General features: G+C 39.9%; 1 protein-coding gene across 1 annotated transcript in view; it reads right to left on the bottom strand.

The window, feature by feature from the left end:
* ZMAT1 (zinc finger matrin-type 1) overlaps positions 1-20,207 on the bottom strand; it is a 40,869-nt gene extending 20,662 nt beyond the window's left edge. Inside the window, exon 1 of the mRNA XM_052663755.1 lies at positions 19,901-20,207. Within this exon, the coding sequence (XP_052519715.1) occupies positions 19,901-20,207 (307 nt within the window). The remainder of the gene's footprint in view (positions 1-19,900) is intronic.
* Positions 20,208-21,010: the final 803 nt, after the last annotated feature.

Raw genomic sequence — 21,010 nt, 5'->3', positions numbered from 1 at the left:
AATTCCTAAGATTTAACATTCACTTCTTTCCTAGATCAAACTTTAATTCCAGATTTCCCTGCTTCCAATAGTCAAGGTCTGATACGGACAGTCAAGTTGGGAAATATGAAGGCTGAGTTTTTTAAACATAGTCTTTCATTACTGGTGACCCAAATCATTTCCATGAAACCCATGAAATTACTGGTACCCCTACAACTTTTCCTTTAGAATGGTATTGCCTAAACTTACTGCCTTTGACTCATTTTCTCAAACAAGTTCTTCGTCTGTATTTCTTTATTAAATGGTATGATATCCCAGACTCAAAATCTCAGCCATTATTCGCCACAGCAAATCACTGTTTCTTGTCCATTCTAACTCATAATGTTATTTTATATCCATCTCTTCCTTTAAATTTCCCATAACACTATCCGAGTGCAGGCCCTCAATGTCTCGGGCATCATTAAGATTTATTGTTATTTACTGAGGTTAGTTTCAAAATACTATGGTATACATTTTGGAAAAAGATAAAGAAAAAAAAAAGAGTACTTATTGATGGCCTTTGTGTGTGTGTAAACAAGATAATAGCTTACTCTTTTAGTCCTTAAAACAAATCTGCGAGGTAAGTGTTATTTCCCAAATTCTGAAGTTTAGGAAATTAGGATTCACTGAAATCAGGAAAACTTATCACATGTGTTATTCCCTGGAGCTGGAATTTAACCTTTTTATCCTGACCTTTTCCATTATACATACAGAACTGTCCCACATGTTGGAAATGATGCAGCAAGTGAATAACTATTAATTTCAAGAAATTTACAATTTATCAGGGAAGATGTGTATAGAAAGAACTATGATCCAAAGATCAAAATGTCATAAGTGATATGAGACATAAGGTACAATGTATTCCTGCTGAGAAGTTTGGGGAAAGCTTTCTAGAGGAAAACAGGCTTTGAACTTAGCTTTAAACAATGTATAAAATTCACATAGAAGAGTGGAATAAAGGAACTGGGGGGGTCAAGAATATGATTTCATATTTCAAATATTTTGTTGTTCAGTTGCTCAGTCGGGTCCAACTCTGCGACCCCATGGACTTCAGCACACCAGGCTTCTGAGTCCTTCACTATCTCCCAGAGATTGCACAAACTCATGTCCATTGAGTCAGTGACACTGTCCAACAATTTCATCCTCTACTGCTCCCTTCTCCTGCCCTCAATCTTTCCCAACATCATCGCATCAGGTGGTCAAACTATTGGAGCTTCAGCATCAGTCCTTCCAATAAATATTCAGGGTTGATTTCATTTAGGGTTGACTGGTTTGATCTCCTGGCTGTCCAAGGGACTCTCAGGAGTCTTCTCCAGCACCACAGTTTGAAAGCATCAATTCTTTGGCCTTCAGCCTTCTTTACAGTCCAACTCTCACATCCAAACATGACTACAGAAAAAACATAGCTTGGACTAAACGAACCCTTGTTGGCAGAGTGATGTCTCTGCTTTTTAATAAGCTATCTAGGTTTGTCATAGCTTTTCTTCCAAGGAGCAAGCATCTTTTACTTTCATGGCTGCAGTCACCATCCACAGTGATTTTGGAGCTCAAGAAAATAAAATCTGTCACTGTTCCCATTTTTCCCCATCTATTTGCTATTAAGTGATGGGACTGGATGCCATGATCTTTGTTTTTTGAATGTTGAGTTTTAAGCCAGCTTTCTGTCTCCTCTTTCACCTTCATCAAGAGGCTCTTTAGTTCCTCTTTGCTTTCTGCCATTAACGTGGTGTTATTAGCATATCTGAGGTTATTGATAATTCTCCTGGCGATCTTGATTCCAGCTTGAGCTTCATCCAGCCCAGCATTTCACATGATGTACACGGCATATAAGTTAAATAAGCAAGGTGACAAAATACAGCCTTGACGTACTCCTTTCCCATTTTAGAACCAGTCCTTTGTTTCATGTCTGGTTCTAACTGTTGCTTCTTGACCTGCATACTGGTTTCTCAGAAGGCAGGTAAGGTGGTCTGGTATGCCCATCTCTTCCACATTTTCCAGTTTGTTGTGATCCACATAGTCGAAGGCTTTCGTGTAGTCAATAAAGCAGATGTTTTTCTGGAATCCCTTTGCTACTTCTATTATCCAACAGATGTTAACAATTTGATCTCTGGTTGCTCTGCCTTTCTAAATTCAGCTTGAATATCTGGAAGTTCCAGTTTATGTACTATTGAAGCCCACCTTGAAGGATTTTGAGCATTACCATGCTAGCATGTGAAATGAGTGCAATTGTGTGGTCATTTGGACATTCTTTGAAATATTTTAGGATGTTTCAAATCCTAAAAGATTATGCTATTAAAGTGTTGCAATATTCAATATGCCAGCAAATTTGGAAAACTCAGCAGTGGCTACCGGACTGGAAAAGGTCAGTTTTCATTCTAATCTCAGAGAAGGTCAATGCCAAAGAATGTTCAAACTACTGCACAACTGGGCTCATTTCAGATGCTAGCAAGGTAATGCTCAAACTCCTTCAAGCTAGGCTTCAACAGTACATGAATCAACAAACTGCAGACATATAAGCTAGATGTAGAAAAAGCAGAGGAACCAGAGATCATATGGCCAATGTCCACTGGATCATAGAAAAAGGAAGGGAATTTCAGAAAAAAATCCGCTTCTGCTTCATTGACTACTTGAAAGACTTTGACTGTGTGGATCACACCAAATTGTAGAAAATTCTGAAAGAGATGGGCATACCAGACCACCTGACCTGCCTCCTGTGAAACCTGTATGCAGGTCAAGAAGCAACAGTTAGAACTGGACATGGAACAATGGACTGGTTCCAAATAGGAAAAGGAGTACTTGAAGGTTGTATTTTGTCACCCTGCTTACTTAACTTATATGCAGAGTACATGATGTGAAATTCTGGGCTGGATGAAGCTCTAGCTGGATTCAAGATTGGCAGGAGAAATATTAATAACCTCAGATATGCAGATGACACCATCCTAATGGCAGAAAACAAAAAGGAACTAAAGAGTTTCTTGATGAAAGTGAAAGAGGAGACTGAAAAAGTGGCTTAAAACTCAACATTCAAAAAACAAAGATCATGACATACAGTCCCATGACTTCATGGCAAATAGATGGGGAAAAATGGAGACAGTGAAAGATTTTATTTTCTTGAGCTCCAAAATCACTGTGGACAGTGACTGCAGCCATGAAAGTAAAAGACACTTGCTCCTTGGAAGAAAAGCTATGACAAATCTAGATAGCTAATTAAAAAGCAGAGACACTTAGTCATATCCAACTCTTTGTGATTCTATGAACTACACAGTTCATGGAATTATCAAGGCCAGAATACTTGAGAGTGGGTAGCCTTTCCCTTCTCCAGGGGATCTTCCAAACCCAGGGACTGAGCCCAGTTTTCCCAAATAGCAGGTGGATTCTTTGCCAGCTGAGCCACAAGAGATTCATGTTGATGTACGGGAAAACCAATACAATATTGTAAAGTAATTAGCCTCCAATTAAAATAAATAAATTTATATTAAAAAATAATAAACAAAAAGCAGAGACATCACTTTGCTGACAAAGGTCCATATAGTTCAAACTATGGTTTTTCCAGTAGTCATGTATGGATGTGAGAGTCGGACCATAAAGTACACTGAGCGGCAAAGAACTGATGCATTTGAACTCTGTGCTGGAGCAGACTCCTGAGAGTCCCTTGGACAGCCAGGAGAGCAAACTAGCCAATCCTAAAGGAAATCAACCTTGAATATTCATTGGAAGGACTGATGCTGAAGCTGAAGCTCCAATACTTTGGCCACCTGATGCGAACAGCTGACTCATTGGAAAAGATCCTGATTTGGGGAAAGATTGAAGGCAGGAGGAGATGGGGGCAGCAGAGGATGAAATGGTTGGATGGCATCACCAACTCAATGGACATGAGTTTGAGCAAACTCTGGGAGACAGTGAAGAACAGGGAAGCCTGGCGTGCGCAGTCCATGGAGTCATGAAGAGTCAAATACAACTGAGCAACTGAACAACAACAAGGATATGAAGGACAATAATTCAAAGCTTGGAATGAGGCTAACTCGTAAATGGCTTCATTAAGGCATTTAGACTTAATTCTGCATTCAACAAGGGAAAAGAAGTGACTTAAAATAGGGCTATGAGTTAGGAATCTGTCACAGGCAAAAGGTCATGAAGTTAAACCAGAAGTGGGCAGTAGGCATAGAAAGGAAGAAGCGAATGTAAGAGGTGCATGTAAGCTAAGTCACATATGACTCTTTGTGACCCCATGGACTGTAGCCACAGCCTTGTCTAACTCAATGAAACCATGAGCCATGCCATGTAGGCCACCCAAGATGGACGGATCACGGTGGAGAGTTCTGATAAAATGTGGTCTACTGGAGAAGGGAATGGCAAACCACTTCAGTATTCTTGACTTGAGAACCCCATGAACAGTATGAAAAGGCAAAAAGGTATGACACTGAAAGATAACCTCCCCAGGTTGGTAGGTGTCCGATATGTTACTGGAGGAGAGTGGAGAAATAACTCCAGAAAGATGGAGCCAAAGCAAAAACAACACCCAGTTGTGGATGTGACTGGTTATGGAAGTAAAGTCTGATGCTGTAAAGAACAATATTGCATAGGAACCTGGAATGTTAGGTCCATGAATCGAGGTGAACTGGAACTGGTCAAACAGGAGATGGCAAGAGAGAACATCAACATTTCAGGAATCAGTGAGCTTAAATGGACTGGTATCAGTGAATTTAACACAGATGACCATTATATCTACTACTGTGGGCAAGAATCCTTTAGAAGAAATGGAGCAGCCATCACAGTCAACAAAAGAGTCCAAAATGCAGTTCTTGGGTGCAATCTCAAAAACAGCAGAATGATCTCTGCTCGTTTCCAAGGCAAACCATTCAATATCACAGTAATCCAAGTCTATGCTCAACCAGTAATGCTGAAGAAGCTGAAGCTGAACAGTTCTATGAAGACCTACAAGATCTTCTAGAACTAACACCCAAAAGATATGTCCTTTTCATTATAGGGGACTGGAATGCAAAAGTAGGAACTCAAGAGATACTTGGAGTAATAGGCAAATTTGGCCTTGGAGTACAAAATGAAGCAGGGCAAAGGCTAATAGAGTTTTGCCAAAAGAACACACTGGTCATAGCAAATGCCCTCTTCCAACAACATAAGAGAAGACTCTACACATGGACATCACCAGATGGTCAATACCAAAATCAGATTGATTATATTCTTTGCAGCCAAAGATGGAGAAGCTCTATATAGTCAGCAAAAACAAGACTGGGAGTTGACTGTGGCTCAGATCATGAGCACTTTATTGCCAAATTCAGACTTAAATTGAAGAAAGTAGGGAAAACCACTAGACCATTCAGGTATGACCTAAACCAAATTCCCTTACAACTATACAGTGGAAGTGACAGATTCAAGGGATTAGCTGTGATACAGTGCCTGAAGAACTATGGATGGAGGTCCATGACATTGTATAGGAGGCAGTGATCAAGACCATCCCCATGGAAAAGAACTGCAAACAGGCAAAATGGTTGTCTAAGCAGGCCTTGCAAACAGCTCTGAAAAGAAGAGAAGCAAAAAGCAAAGGAGAAAAGGAAAGATATACCCAGCTGAATGCAGAGTTCCAAAGAATAGCAAGGAGAGATAAGAAAGCCTTCCTCAGTAATCAATGCAAAAAAATAGAGGAAAACAATAGAATGGGAAAGACAGGATCTCTTCAAGAAAATCTGAGACACCAAGGGAAAATTTCATGCAAAGATGGGCACAATAAAAGACAGAAATGGTATGGACCTAACAGAAGTAGAAGATATTAAGAAGAGGTGGAGATAATACACAGAAGAACTATACAAAAGAGATCTTCACGATCTGGATAACCACGATGGTGTGATCACTCATGTAGAGCCAGACATCCTGAAATGCGAATTCCAGTGGGCCTTAGGAGGCATCACTATGAACAAAGCTAATGAAGGTGATGGAACTCCAGTTGAGCTATTTCAAATCCTAAAAGAATATGCTGTGAAAGTGCTGCACTCAATATGCCAGCAAATGTGGAAAACTCAGCAGTGGCCACAGGACTGGAAAAGGTCAGTTTTCATTCCAATCCCCAAGAAAGGCAATGCCAAAGAATGCTCAAACTATCACACAATTGCACTCATTTCACAGGCTAGCAAAGTAATGCTCAAAATTCCAAGCGAGGCTTCAACAGTACATGAACTGTGAACTTCCAGATGTTCAAGCTGGATTTAGAAAAAGCAGAGGAACTAGAGATCAAATTGCCAACATCCATTGGATCATTAAAAAAGCGACAGAGTTCCAGTAAAACGTCTACTTCTGCTTTTCTGACTTCGCCAAATCCTTTCACTGTGTGGATCACAAAAAACTGTGGAAAATTCTTCAAGATGGGAATCCCAGACCACCTAACCTGCCTCTTTAGAAACCTGTATGCAGGTCAAGAAGCAACAGTTAGAACCAGACATGGAACAACAGACTGGTTCCAAATAGGAAAAGGAGAATGTCAAGGCTGTATATTGTCTCCGTGCTTATTTAACTTATATGCAGTGTACATCATGAGAAACGCTGGGCTGGATGAAGAAGAAGCTGGAGTCAAGATTGCTGGGAGAAATATCAGTAACCTCAGATACTCAGATAACATCATCCTTATGGCAGAAAGTGAAGAAGAACTAAAGAGCCTCTTGATGAAAGCAAAAGAGGAGTGTGAAAAAGTTGGCTTAAAACTCAACATTCAGAAAACTAAGATCATGGCATCTGGTCCCATCACTTCACGGGAAATAGATGGGGAAACAGTGGAAACAGTGACAGAATTTATTTTGGGGGGGGGCTCCAAAATCACTGCAGATGGGGACTGCAACCACGAAATTAAAGACACTTATTCCTTGGAAGAAAAGCTATGACCAACCTAGACAGCAGATTGAAAAGCAGAGACTAATTTGCCAACAAAGGTCTGTCTAGTCAAAGCTATGGTTTTTCCAGTAGTCATGTATGGATATGAGAGTTGGACTATAAAGAAAGCTGAGTGCTGAATCAATGTTTTTGAACTGTGGTGTTGGAGAAGTCTCTTGAGAGTCCCTTGGACTGCAAGGAGATCAAGCCAGCCAACCCTAAAGGAAATCAGCCCTGAATATTCATTGGAAGGACTGATGCTGAAGCTCCAATACTTTGGCCACCTGATGCAAAGAACTGACTCCTTGGAAAAGACCCTGATGCTGGGAAAGATTGAAGGCAGGAGGAGAAGGGGATGGCCGAGAATGAGGTGGTTGGATGGCATCACCAACTCGATGGACCTGAGTTTGAGCAAGCTCTGGGAGTTTGTTGATGGACAGGGAAGCCTGGTGTTCTGCAGTGCATGGGGTTGCAGAGTCGGACACAACTGAGCGACTGAACTGAACTGAACTGGACTGTAGTCTGCCAGGCTCCTTTGTTCATTGGATTCTCCAGGCAAGAGTACTGATGTGGGTTGCCATGTTCTCCAGGGGATCTTCCCGACCCAGGAATCAAACCTGCATCTCTTATGTCTCCTGCACTGGCAGGTGTGTTCTTTACCACTAGAGCCACCCATATCTATGGGAAACTAAAGGGTATTATAGCCTGAGCTTAAAACTTGCCATGAATATGATAAGCATTTATTGCATTTAAGCTTAAGTGATGCTGTTGCTGACCCAAGATGTAGACCTCTGACCTTTTATCCAATTCATTCATCTACAATTACTTGTCAAAAGCAAATTCTCCTTTTGGGTATAATATAATGAATATGTTAACTTTAGTGAATCAAAAATTAAAACACAAAAAAATCTAAAATTCAAAAAGACGACATCAGAGTGATGTTGCATATTAGAGTGTACTTAAAAGGTGTACTTAAATAGCACACTTTCCTAATTCAAAGATGATTAAATCTACGTTCAAAATTTCAGAAACAAACCTTCAGGTAAGAATCATTCTGAATCAGGGTTTCACATCAAATTCACAGGCACAGCTTCAAAATCAAACATGCTGAATCAAAATAAAGCTCTCTGTGGGTGGTCCCATCCACCCACAAGCCATTCTCATGATCAACCATGCTCGAGAGGACAGGCTCAGATCCTTACCCATAATGACTGTACAATATCTTTTTAGTAAATAAGATGATTTATACAAAGGTTGGTCATCTAGAATACTTATCAAGCTAACAGAGTTGTAGTGTAACATGAAGAGATTTTTTTTAATGAAGGAAGGAAGAAGGGAGGGAGGAAATAAAAAGAAAATATTCTTTGGCACTACTTCAAATCTATTTAAATCTCTAGGATTGAGGACCAAGAATCTGTGTTTGTAAATAGGATCCCTAAGTAATATCTTTAAACAGCCAACCTAGTGATCCTTGTTGAGTCTTCCACCAAGGTAGTTCTCAACCCAGGCTGCACATTATAATCACCTTGGTTGTTTTCAGAACACACTAATGCCCAGGCTCCATCCCAGACCAATTAACTCAAATCTCTGGGAGTGGTTCCCGGCCATAGTTTCGTTTTTTCAAAGCTTTGTGTGTGACTCTGTTGCACAGCAAAGGTTGAGAATCACTGCTATCTTTTTTAGCAGCCAAATTTTTACTTCTTTTTGTTGAACTGAAATCTGTTTTCCTACAGTAGGGGTTCTCAAACTTTAGTATGCTATCAGAATCACCTGGAAAGCTTGTTTAAAGAGACTGTTGGACCCCATTCTAGGATTTCTGATTCCATAGTCCCAGGATAGGGGGCTCAAGGATGTACATTTTTAAAAAGTTCCCTAGTGATGCTGATGCTGCTGGTCCGGGGACCACACTTTGAGAATCACCATCTTAGAGCTTCCACTAGTCCTAGTTCTATTCCTTTAAGTCACTGAAAGCATACACTTTCTTCTTAAATATTTTTAGAGAATCATAACATCTTTATTCCTTCCCTTCCTCTTGAGCCTCTTTGTGAGTTGACCCCAGTTCTGTCATGCAGCATGATTTGTAGATCTCTAACTAGTTTGAGTAAATCCATGTCATACATAAAGTGTAACACAAACACTCAGAACAAACTAATAAAATGAAATCACCTTAATCTTCTAAACTGTGGTAACAAAAAACCCATATAACATAAATTTTACCACCTTAATCATTCTTCAGTGTACAATTCACTAATATTAAGTATATTCTGCTCCTTATTTTGAATATTTCTTCTAGTAGTTCAGCCTAATATTGCTTTACCATCTTTGGGTGGTCAAATCATACTGTTTAACTCATGCTAATTTTTTACTAAAATACAAACTTCTTTTCCACCTGAAAGTGAATAACCTCTGTACATCCAGGACATAGTTATATAGATAGGAATTTTTCTGGACCCCCAAACAGATCCTGTATACATTCAGATTTATCTCAGGAGGATTGTGGAAGGTGGCTTTTTACTGAGGGCAATTACAAATGATAGGGTATTGTTTTTCAGAGGTCATGCCATACTACCAATTCTCCTCAAGCTGCATTTCCCCTAAATCTGACACAAATGTAATATCTACTTTCTAAAGGTGCTATGTGAGGCTTGGAGAAGTCAAGCAATTGTCACAAAGTCACACAGCTAGTAAGTGTGAGTCAGGATTCAAACCTAAGTCTGCCCAATATTTCCCTGCGAGCTGGCTCTTAAAAAGACCGAAGTCTTGAATGAGAAACTTCCTCTCTAGGTTTGGCATATATAAGAAACATATGTTTGATTCACACAGGATGCTAAATAAATATTCCTTTAGGCCCTGCTTTACCCTAATCCCCACTCCTTGAGACATGATTTTGGGACATCCAGAAAAAAACGGCCTATAGCCAGCTCTGAAAATAGGAGAGAAAACTGGTGATAGTACAGATGTTTTTCAGGGGGAAGGCCAACTTCAGGAAGCAGATGTTAAATTAGGGGTCAGATGAGTAAATGACATTGGCTGTGAGGAAGATGGCTGAGAGAGAAACTAATGTTTACTTAACAATCACTACATGCCAGGAACTCAAGTGTTCTCTCAAAGAACTAGACTTCAAGAGCTGGTTCTGATAGGAAGCAGAACCAAGGTATAGCTGAAGAAACTTGGAGATTTCTATCTTCCTCTCTTTTCTTTTCTTCATTATACTCTCACCATGTCTTTTTTAAACTGGTTAGAATAGGAAACAAATGTATTTTTATTGGTTGATTGCTAAAATATGGGCTTATATAAATTTTTAATTCCAAAAGCAATAAGATTGTAAAAAGCACTAGAAAGAGGGAGACTGTATTACAGACTTTACCCTGTGACTAACTAGCCATATAACTAAGAACATATCACAGACATACCATGTATCAGGTTACCATTTCTGTAATTTCTTTTGTACTTGACTATATCATGGGTTTATGGTCAAGGGAAAAGACTGTATTTTAGAATACATACAGAAGCAAAATTTTGGTGGGGTACTTACAGAAGGACCCAAATATCTTAGCTTTTTCCTAATAATAAGCCTACCAGGAAAGCACAAAAGATGATTTGAAGTATTAAGCAGCTATTCAGTTCATACACACTTTATGGGCCTAAAACTTCAAAAGGTCCCAGTATTTCTTCCCCTAATCCTCCATTATTAGCATCTCCTTGTCTATGTCCTAACCCAAAAGCTGGTTCTTTCTCAAATATTTCTTGGCAATACACACATACTTCTGAGTGTAAGGTCTTAGTCATTATAGCTAGTGTCAGAAAGAAAACGTCTTCTTAGCAAACTGAAGTATTATTTTAGTTATAATTTAGGTATAAGTGGCTCAGTTTTCAATTACAAAGAATACACCATATTCACAGCAGATGGTCCTGCATCTTTCAATCTAATTTGGTTGGAGAGCAAGGATTAAAATATATATAGATTACATATTAGAATATCAAATGAAAAATACTGAATGCTGTGAAATGTGATTTCCTCTTTTGTATGCAGCAAATAAGATGCTTTAAACATAGATGGTAAACATCTCCCAGTTAATCTCAAGTATACTGTTTTAATATTCCTAACATAGCACTTCTGAGATGTTCTTCATTCCCTGACATATTTTGCCTGCTATCATAATCCTGGAAAAAATATGCATCAGTTCAGTCGCTCAGTCACGTCTGACTCTTTGCGACCCCATGGACTGCAGCACACCAGGCTTCCCTATCCATTACCAACTCCCGGAGCCTGCTCAAACTCATGTCCATTGAGTCGGTGATGCCATCCAACCACCTCATCCTCTATCGTCCCCTTCTCCTCCTTCTTCAGTCTTTCCCAGTATCAAGGTCTTTTCCAGTGAGTTGGCTCTTCGCATCAGGTGGCCAAAGTATTGGAGCTTCAGCTTCAGCATCAGTCCTTCCAGTGAATATTCAGGGTTGATTTCTTTTAGGATTGACTAGTTTGCTCCCCTGGCTGTCCAAGGGATTCTCAAGAGTCTTCTCCAACACCACATTTCAAAAGCATCAATTCTTTGATACTCAGTTTTCTTTATAGTCCAACCCTCACATCCATACATGACTACTGGAAAAACCATAGCTTTGTAAGATTTATACTTTGAGTCGAAGCACACCTTAGGGCAGATTGGTAGTGAGATGTTAATGATATACTGGTATACTCTCAAATATGGACTGGGATATAGTGTCTTTGAAGCATACAGGAATTTCTGATGCTGATACCATTTCTTTGTGTTTTAACATAAAACAAAAGCAATGGGGAATAAAGAAGTACTGTCAAAAACTAGGTTCAATATGCGAAGAGAACCTAAGTCTGATAATGGAGTGAGAGCTTAAACTTATAGATATGGAAAAGATTAAGAATAACTTTTAAATATCTGTTTTTTCCAGAATCAGCAAGTTCTATAGAGTGTAGAAATACAGTCACATAACAAAAGTTTCAGTTTGGGGCAATGAAAAAGTTCTGGACATGGATAGTGGTGCAGGTGGCATAACAACATGAATGTCACTGAATTGCACACTTGAAAATGCTCAAAATGGAAACCTTTATATTATGCATATGACAATAAAAAATAAAATATTGAAAAAAATTCAAAGCATCCTTCTTCTCCCTGAACTATGGCATGAAAGGCAGTTGACAACCTGCAGAGCCAACCTGTCACTCAAGAAACTGCATAAACAAGTAATAAACCTTTGTTTTGCTAGCAGTAGTGTGCCTGCATGCTAAGTCGCTTCAGTAGTGTCCAACTCTTTGTGACCCTATGGACTGTAGCCTGCCAGGCTCCTGTCCATGGAATTCTCCAGGTAAGAACAGTAGAGTGGATTGCCAGGCCCTCCTCCAGGGGAATCTTCCTGATCCAGGGATTGAACCCACGTCTCTTATGTCTTCTGCATCGGCAGATGGATTCTTTACCATTAGTGCCACAAGTGTAGCGTAGTGTTAGTCGCTCAGTCGTGTCTGACTCTTTGTGACCCCATGGACTGAAGCCTGCCAGGTTCCTCTGTCCATGGGGTTCTCCAGGCAAAAATACTGGAGTGGATTGCCATTCTCTTCTCCAGGGGATATTCCCAACCCAGGGACTGAATCCTGGTTTTCTGCATTGCAGGCAGATTCTTGACCCAAATGATCTTCTACTGAATAACATTTATGAAGGCTATTTTAAATGAAACAGTGATTTTGTGACAAATTATAAATGGGATCTTATAAAAAAGAGTTCATGTATTTGATGCTCCTACAATTTTATTATATTTATGTATAGTTTAGCCTTTGGCTACAGAATCAATCAACCAATTTTCTATTAATGAATGTGCTTAATCTCTTTACTTCCTTCCTACAAGGAATGTTTACATGACTTTAGAAAATAAAACTTTCATAATAACTTGGAATGGGAGAAAAAACCACGACCTACAGTACTAGGTAGTAGTAAAACAATAAGTAGTAGAGCATTGGGTAGTAGTAAAAAAAAAAACAGCTTTTGAGTTGGTCAAACAGATTCAAATCCTATCTCTACCCATAACTATATAAACTTGAGAAAATTATTTAGTCACTCTGAGCCAGTTTTTTCATCTAGAAATATATGACCTCTCTCAGGATGTGGTGAATATGAAATAAAATAAAAAAAATTTTAAGTGTTTAATACACAAAGGCACTCAAAGTATGCTTGTTTACTATTCCAGGAGCTTTGAGCCTTTTACTTAATATTACATATAATTGCTTTATTTCAGATCAGAGTAATTTGAGAGATAATCTAGTCTAGAGTTTCTCAATCTTGGCACTATTTTCACTTTGGGCCAGATAATTCATTGTTGTGAGAGGCTGTTCTATGCATTGTAGGATATTTAGCAGCATCCCTGGCCTCTACTCTGGAGAAAGAAATGGCAACCCACTCCAGTATTCTTGCCTGGAGAATCCCATGGACAGAGGAGCCTGGTAGGCTACAGTCCACAGGGTCACAAAGAGTCAGACACGACTGAGCAACTTCACTTTCTTTCTTTCCTTTCTGGCCTCTATTAACTATAATAGAATTTGGTAGCATTCCTCAGTTGTCACAACCAAAAATATCTCCAGATATTGCCACGTCCCTTGTGGGGCAAAATTATCTCTAGTTTATAACTGATTTAGTCTAATGTCCTCATTTCTAAATGATGAAACTAAGGCCCAGGAAGATTATAGGAAATAAAGGACTGGAGAAGTTAATATTTTAAAGATATGATTCTAGATACAGGTGCATTTGGACCATGGACTTGAGCATTACTAAAATTCCCTGTGTTGACACAAATATATGCAATTTAGATTGTACCAATATCTGCCTTTGGGCGGGGGAGGGGGGGGGGAAGCAAAGAGGATTCATTTGCCAGAAACTCATTTTTAAAGGGACTTTGTTGGATTGTGTCTACTACAAATAGCTGCAATATTATGCTAAAGTTCCTGTATACAAAATGCAACTGAGTGTGAAATCCAAATGATCATACTTGAAATTTCCTTCTAGTACTATCAGACACCACCAGACAATTAAGGATGAAATAGATTTTTTTTGTGACAAAATAATAACATATATGGCTTGAATCAGAAAAGAATAATGAAATCTGTGCTTATAATTTGGTTCATTCTCTCTAATGGAATTAAAAACCTTGCAAAGAATTTCTCTTTCCTCTGAGGAAGAGAACCAGATCATCACATGTCTTTAGTTCTAGGTAAGAGAAACTTTGTTCACTCCAATTAAATTTTCTTTGGTGATGAGGGTGAAAGAGGAGAGTGAAAAAGCTGGCTTAAAACTCAACATCCAAAAAACTAAGATCATGGCATCTAATCTCATCACTTCATGGCAAATAGATGGAAGAAAAGTGGAAACTGACAGATTTTATTTTCCTGGGCTTCAGAACCACTGTGGATGGTGACTGCAGCCACGAAATTAAAACATGCTTGCTTCCTGGAAGAAAAGCTATGATGAACTTGCTGCTGCTGCTGCTAAGTCGCTTCAGTCGTGTCCGACTCTGTGCAACCCCACAGACAGCAGCCCACCAGGCTCCCCCATCCCTGGGATTCTCCAGGCAAGAACACTGGAGTGGGTTTCCATTTCCTTCTCCAATGCATGAAAGTGAAACATGAAAGTGAAGTTGCTCAGTCGTGTCCGACTCTTAGCGACCCCATGGACTGCAGCCTACCAGGCTCCTCTGTCCATGGAATTTTCCAGGCAAGAGTACTGGAGTGGGGTGCCATTGTCTTCTCCGATGATGAACCTAGATAGCATATTAAAAAGCAGAGACATCACTTTGCTCACCAAAGTCTGTAGTAACAAAGGTCTGCTGACAAAGGTTTTTCCAGTAGTCATGTATGGATGTGACAGCTGGACCATAAAGAAGGCTGAGCAGCGAAGAATTGATGCTTTCAAACTATGGTGCTGGAGAACACTCTTGAGAGTCCCCTGGACAGCAAGGAGATCAAACCAGTTAATCCTAAAGGAAATCAACCCTGAATATTCTTTGGAAGGATGATGCTGAAGCTCCAATACTTTGGCCACCTGATGCCAAGAGCTGACTCATTGGAAAAGAACTTAATTTTGGGAAAGATTGAGGGCAGGAGGAAAAGGGAGCAGCAGAGGATGAGATGGTTGGATGGCATAACTGACTCAATGGACATGAATTTGAGCAAACTCTGGAAGACAGTGAAGGACAGGGAAGCCTGGCATGCTGCAGTCCATGGGGTCACAGAGTCAGACAGGGCTTAGCAACTGAACAACACCACAATGTGATAAGAAGTTTATGCTTATTCAAATTAGGTGACATTTATAATTGGCTATATTTACTAAAATGAATCTTACTTGCATTTGTTACATGACCATAGATTTAGTTGTACAAAACATCAAATTTCCTCAAGACAATTCATCAGATGTTTATGGCAAGAACTAGCTACTAACTGTTCTAATGCTTTGCTGAAGTAAGAATTTCATAGTCCAACTGATCTTGATGCAAAAAAAAAAAAAGCAGCATTGTAAAGAATGCCTTACATGTTCTATTTTAATAGGGACAAGAATGCAGCAAACCTCAAAAGGGTTGGCTGCAATATTATGAACATATATCTCATTCTTAAGTCACAGATTTGAAATCAGGAGCCATTAAGAAAGCTAAGAAGTAAACATTTTAATTCTACCAGGAGTATATGCACTATATTCTCCATGACTGTACCTTTAGAAATAATCTTTCTCATTCTTGATTAAAACGGATTTTTAAGAAATAGCTGACTTGACCCTTGCAATCTTTAAATACCATCATTATCTTAGGAAAGAATAAGCAGAGCTCAACAGTAAGTTGTAGGACACCAGGGAACTGATGTTAACCTTGCCAAGGAGTTTTTTAACTCTTTATTTCCCTAAAGGGCACACTCCATATAAGGAGTTTTCAGATAGATTAATTGTGCCAGAAATGCAGATCTGTACCTGTCAGCATTATGAACACTCATAGCTATAATGCTATCTAGTACCTTTACTTTCTCAGATTATAAAATTAGTACCTGACCTATTGGCAAGGGTGGCAAGTTTGGCAAGTTTTATTTACACAGATTATCATAATAAAAAAATAATGAAGGCTTTCTCAGGGCATATTAACAATTATAAAATGTAATGGAATTAACAAAATAATTGGGAGTGCTTGTTGTATGTTTAATATTTATTGAATATTGAAACTAAATTCTTGACCTTCAAAATCATAAGCACTCTGTGGCCAGCTAGCCCAGCAGTCATGCTTATGAAGTTAGAAACTGAATTCAAGTCCTGTCTAAATTCACTAATTTACTTGATCCATGAAAACTACTTTGCATCAGAAAGTCATCATGCCCCTCATTCCAATAGGTTAGTAAATGAGAATGGATCTGCAAGACTGGTTTCAGGTGGAAAAGAATCAAAGTTCATATCCTAACAGATATATATGATGAATATAATATTAATAAATGTTTATGAATCTAGATGCTTAGTTAATATTTTCACATACTGACACTAAAGAAGAGGATCAGAAACTTAGAAATGGTCATTAACCTCTCTCCAGATATTCCCACCCTGCCAAAAGCAGAGAATTAAAAATTAATTCTAACAGGTGGCTAATTATTCTTCCTTAGTACCAACATTAGATGTATCATATGATTTGCTTTAGTGTGCCTATAATATTTGAGACAATGTGGGCAAAGTACAGATTTACAATGAACAATGGCACAGTCTTGACAGCTTAGAAGTCTGACTAGTTACACTTAAAACTGTCTTTTCCCCAATTATTTTACTTTATAATTTTACTATCAAGCACTACTATTGAGCTCTATAATATAGCTACATCTAGGGCTCTATAATACAGCTACGTCTAGTTTGCTTGTATATTCTGGGCACTGAGCCAAGCGTTTGGCACAGGCCGCACACACACACACACGCACACACACACACACACACACAGCATTCAATAAATTATTCCTGAATAAATGAAAGAAAGGCTATTAACTAGGTTTTCTCATGCTGGCCTTGAAACTTTACTTAAGAACATTAAGACAAAGGAAAGCCTTGTTAGGTAATTGCTATGCAAACAGATCATTAAGTAAAATGCCAGGATGTCCTCCAATTTAAAACAGAATCTATTTAATAATTTCTTTTTCTTAAAAGGAAGAGGGAAATAAACAAGAGGGTTTCTGTTTATTTTCGTTTAGATTTTTACTATGATCACATGGTAACATCAATACTGGATGAAAACTGTTTTGAGCCATTCATACATTTTTGAAAAAACTTCACTGAATGAAATATGAAGGGTCCTAGAAAATCTCATGACTTGCCCCTTTCCATGAATTTGTTTCTTTGTATGTGTTTTTTCATACGTGTTCACTTGGCATTTATTTGTTGATTTGTTTTTAAGCTGATTGTCCAATTTCCCACTTGGAGCCTTTCAAAGCTTCTAATCTTCCCTGCTTAGCAATTTCTAATCTCCACTGACATTTGCTCATTACCAACCCCAAGACAGATGAAAGCCTCAGGAGTATTGACTATAGTTGAAAATGGATCAACAAAGGTTTTATCAAATAACTTTTAATGGTCCTATCTGTAGTGGATTTGTAATTATCTGCTGCAGCTGCTAAGTCAATCTGAATCTTGACAATTCTTTGCCACTTGTTAGTCATCTAACTAGGACTTCAAAAACAAAACAAGCAAAAGATATTGGCACACCACCAAGAAACATTTTTCTCTCCTCTCCTTTATCCACTATCATAACTGGTGACAATTTATGGCCTCTATAAATATCTAAACAAAAATAACTTGATATCTAAATAGCATTTTGGACAGTGTATCAACTATGTATCATTTAAGTGAAACATCAGGAGTTTTGGTTTGGACTGAACCGTTAATGAAGGATATTTACCCAAAATGAAATGGTAAGAGATAATTTTTAGGTAGCAATTATATTTGGTTTCTCATATCCTAGTAAACTGTTATCAACACTAACAACAAAGATTGTATTACTCACTGAATGTCAGGTCGTAAATCTTGGTCAGGGTTTCTATAGTTTATGAACCACTGTTCTAGTGCACAGCCATGGAAATGCTATGGAAAGAATATCAATGCAGAACTGCAAAACCACGGTTCATACTTTCAGATCTGAAATTGATCTAGAGTTTGGCTAGTTCAATACCTGTATTTCATAAATGTCAAGATCCAAATCCAGGAAGCTTGAGATCTGTTCAGGGTCAGAAAAATCTAGCAGATAAACTAACACCAGAACCTAGATTCAGCAGACTCCTATTTTAGGGCTCTCCTCATTTTTACCAGCTAGAAGTAGTATAGACAGGGTATTGCCACTACTTTCTTAATTTATAACTCTTAAAGTCATTAATACCTGCATATATTCAAAGATACTGCAACCAAGTCAGTCACAGAGCCAGGCAAAAAGCCATCTTTTCCATAAGATGCTGGTCCTAAACCTTACTGTGAAAAGGCCACGTGAATCAAACTGAACTGTGATCTTGACTCCTGAAAAGCTGCTCTCTCCTTCGTGTTGCTTATAGACAGAAACTTTGGTATAAAAACAAAAATTCCAGGTTTCATACTTTCATCCCTAAGCAATTGTGTTTAAGTTCAGGATAACTGAAGACACTAAATAAAAGTCTTTCAAAAGCTGCCTTCAGTAAAAGAGATCATAAATTTAAAAAACATCATGTACAGTGTATTTCTAACTTCTATATTTAGTAAGTGCCATTTATGTAATGTGCCTATGACAAACATTGTAAGGGATTTTCTTCTGCTTTGCCATTCCTCCAAACTGAAAGATGTCATAGGTTACGGGATACATCATTTAAGAATGTGAAAATTATTTTTATGGAATACTTTTATTTCTACTTCTAGGAAAAAGTAACTTTGATTATTTTACTCTATTTTGGGGTCCACGATCTTTCACTTTGGAGGCAAATTAGCAGCAAACGGTAACACAGAATATACTGGAAATTAATAACGAAATTTACGATGGCAAAATGCTTTACAGAGATCTTCTGTGGTGGACTCGGTCTCGCCCAGATAAGAAGCATTTCCAAAATTGCTTTAAAACACAATTCAATGGCAAATTTTACAGTTTGCTATTAGTAGGCTGTTCACAAATATATAGTACTTCGTGTGAACTAAATACCACTTCGGCCGAAATAGTCACGAAATATCTTATGTTAGGAGTAATGTGTGTTGGTATGTACATTATTTACTAAAGCCAAAACCACCTTAAAGATGGGCACGAAAACCTTGCTTTAGGTTACACCCTCAAATAGCCAGAGAAAATTCTGAAATCTGTGCCTCTGCCACTTTCCTTTCCTCAGTACAACCCCCTCCACCAGACCCTACGACTCTAAAATCCAACCGATCCTACCTGAAAGCTCAACGTACACTCTAACCTCCCCAAACGTCTAATCCCGGCTCTCCTTAAGTACACTACTCTAAGTTTCTACACTGAAGGATGCTGAATTTCCCCAAAGGGAAATTTCCTCCCTCTCGTTTCTTTGGCCGTTTCTCTGTCACCTCTGGCCCCTCTCGCCGTCAGTCCCCCTTCCCTTTCCCTGACCTTCTAGTTCCAGCGCACTTTTCTACCTCGCCCTCTCTCGCCAAATCACACCTCGGATTCCTAGAGAGAGCACACTAAAGCGCCCTGGCTGGGAGAGAAATTAAGTGTTTGGGTTTTTTTTCCTTCCCTTCGAACTCCTGGCTTGTGAGTACCTGCGTTCCTTTTCCTGGGGGGCCCCATCCTTTTCGGGCAGAAGGAGGTGGGGAAGGCCCTCTCTGCTTCGTCCCTCTGGCACACTCGGGGCTACAACGGCGGGGCGGGGCGGGGCGAGCTTGGCCTTCACTGCGCCACAGCAGGTGGGGGGTGGGGCGGCGGCGGACCGCGCCCAGTCCGCTCTGGGACAGGCAGAAGAGAGGCAGCAAAGGAGACGGGGCCTCCCCCACACCCCGGGACGGGAACTCACCTTCTCTCAGGCAAGGGCGGGTGTCTACTTTAAACCTACTGCCCCCCCTCCCCGCCGCCGCCATAGTGGAGCCGCCAAAGCCGCCGCCGCCGCCGCCGCCGCCGCCACAGTCACCGGCAGGCGGGCAGGCAGACGTGGAGGTGGCGGAGGAGGCAGGCACAATCGCTGCCGCTGCCGCCGCCGCCGCCGCCGCCGCGCAGGCGGTGGCGGTGGAGGAGGAGGAGGAGGAGGAGGCGACAGAGACGGTAGCTTCCTGAGGGGAAGACTCCGCTGCCAGCGGTGTGACAGCGCTCGGCGCCGCCGCCATCGCAGCGAGGCGCCGCCAACGGCCCTTGCGCCTCACTCCTGTTAAGCTCCTCTTGCCCCGCCTCCCGCTTAGCCCCGCCCCTTAGCCCCTCTTTTCCTTGCTTCGGCTCAAGCCTCTTTCTCGCTCCTTCTCTCCACCAATAGGAACGGTTCAGACCCGCGGGCCACCCCTCCCTTCCCCCCACGGCTTGGCGTAACCAACCTCCCTTTGGAGGGGAAGCGACAGCGGCCGAGGGCAAAGGGCAAAAAGCGCGGGATGTAAAAGCACGTGGTCTTCACACGGTGATGTCTTTTCCGTTGGAGAAGCTAACCTAAAACCAATTTAAAGAAAAGAATGTCTGGAAACCAATTTACTCCATCACCAAAATCGCTCTGAAATATATCTTCTCCCGCCTTTCTTATAGCCCTCAGTGAACAGAAAAATAGCAGAAGCCTTGGTCACGATGCATTTTCATCACGAGCCCGAAAGTCCTGCTTAACTATGGATCTACCTATCTAAATTACAATTAAAAAACTGGAAATCCAGGACCCAACCATAAAACTAGAATATTACCTATTTGAATCTCCTCACCATCTTTCCCCCAAATTCCAAAGAAATAATCATCTTGATTCATATTAGTTATTATTCCCATACTCTTTTTACATATGTTCCAGTACATAGATATATGCCTAAACCATGTTTAGTTTTGTTTCCAAATTTGACAAAAATGTATGTATTTTTCTAGGTAGCATTTTGGGGCTTGTTACTTTCGCTAAAATTTTGTTTCTGAAATTCATCCATGTAGCTGTAGTTCACTCGCTGTC

The sequence above is a fragment of the Budorcas taxicolor genome, chromosome X, assembly GCF_023091745.1.
Source record: "Budorcas taxicolor isolate Tak-1 chromosome X, Takin1.1, whole genome shotgun sequence".
Classification (NCBI taxonomy): domain Eukaryota; kingdom Metazoa; phylum Chordata; class Mammalia; order Artiodactyla; family Bovidae; genus Budorcas; species Budorcas taxicolor.
The sequence above is the reverse complement of the archived record's forward strand: the minus strand, read 5'-3'. Positions and strand labels throughout refer to the sequence as shown.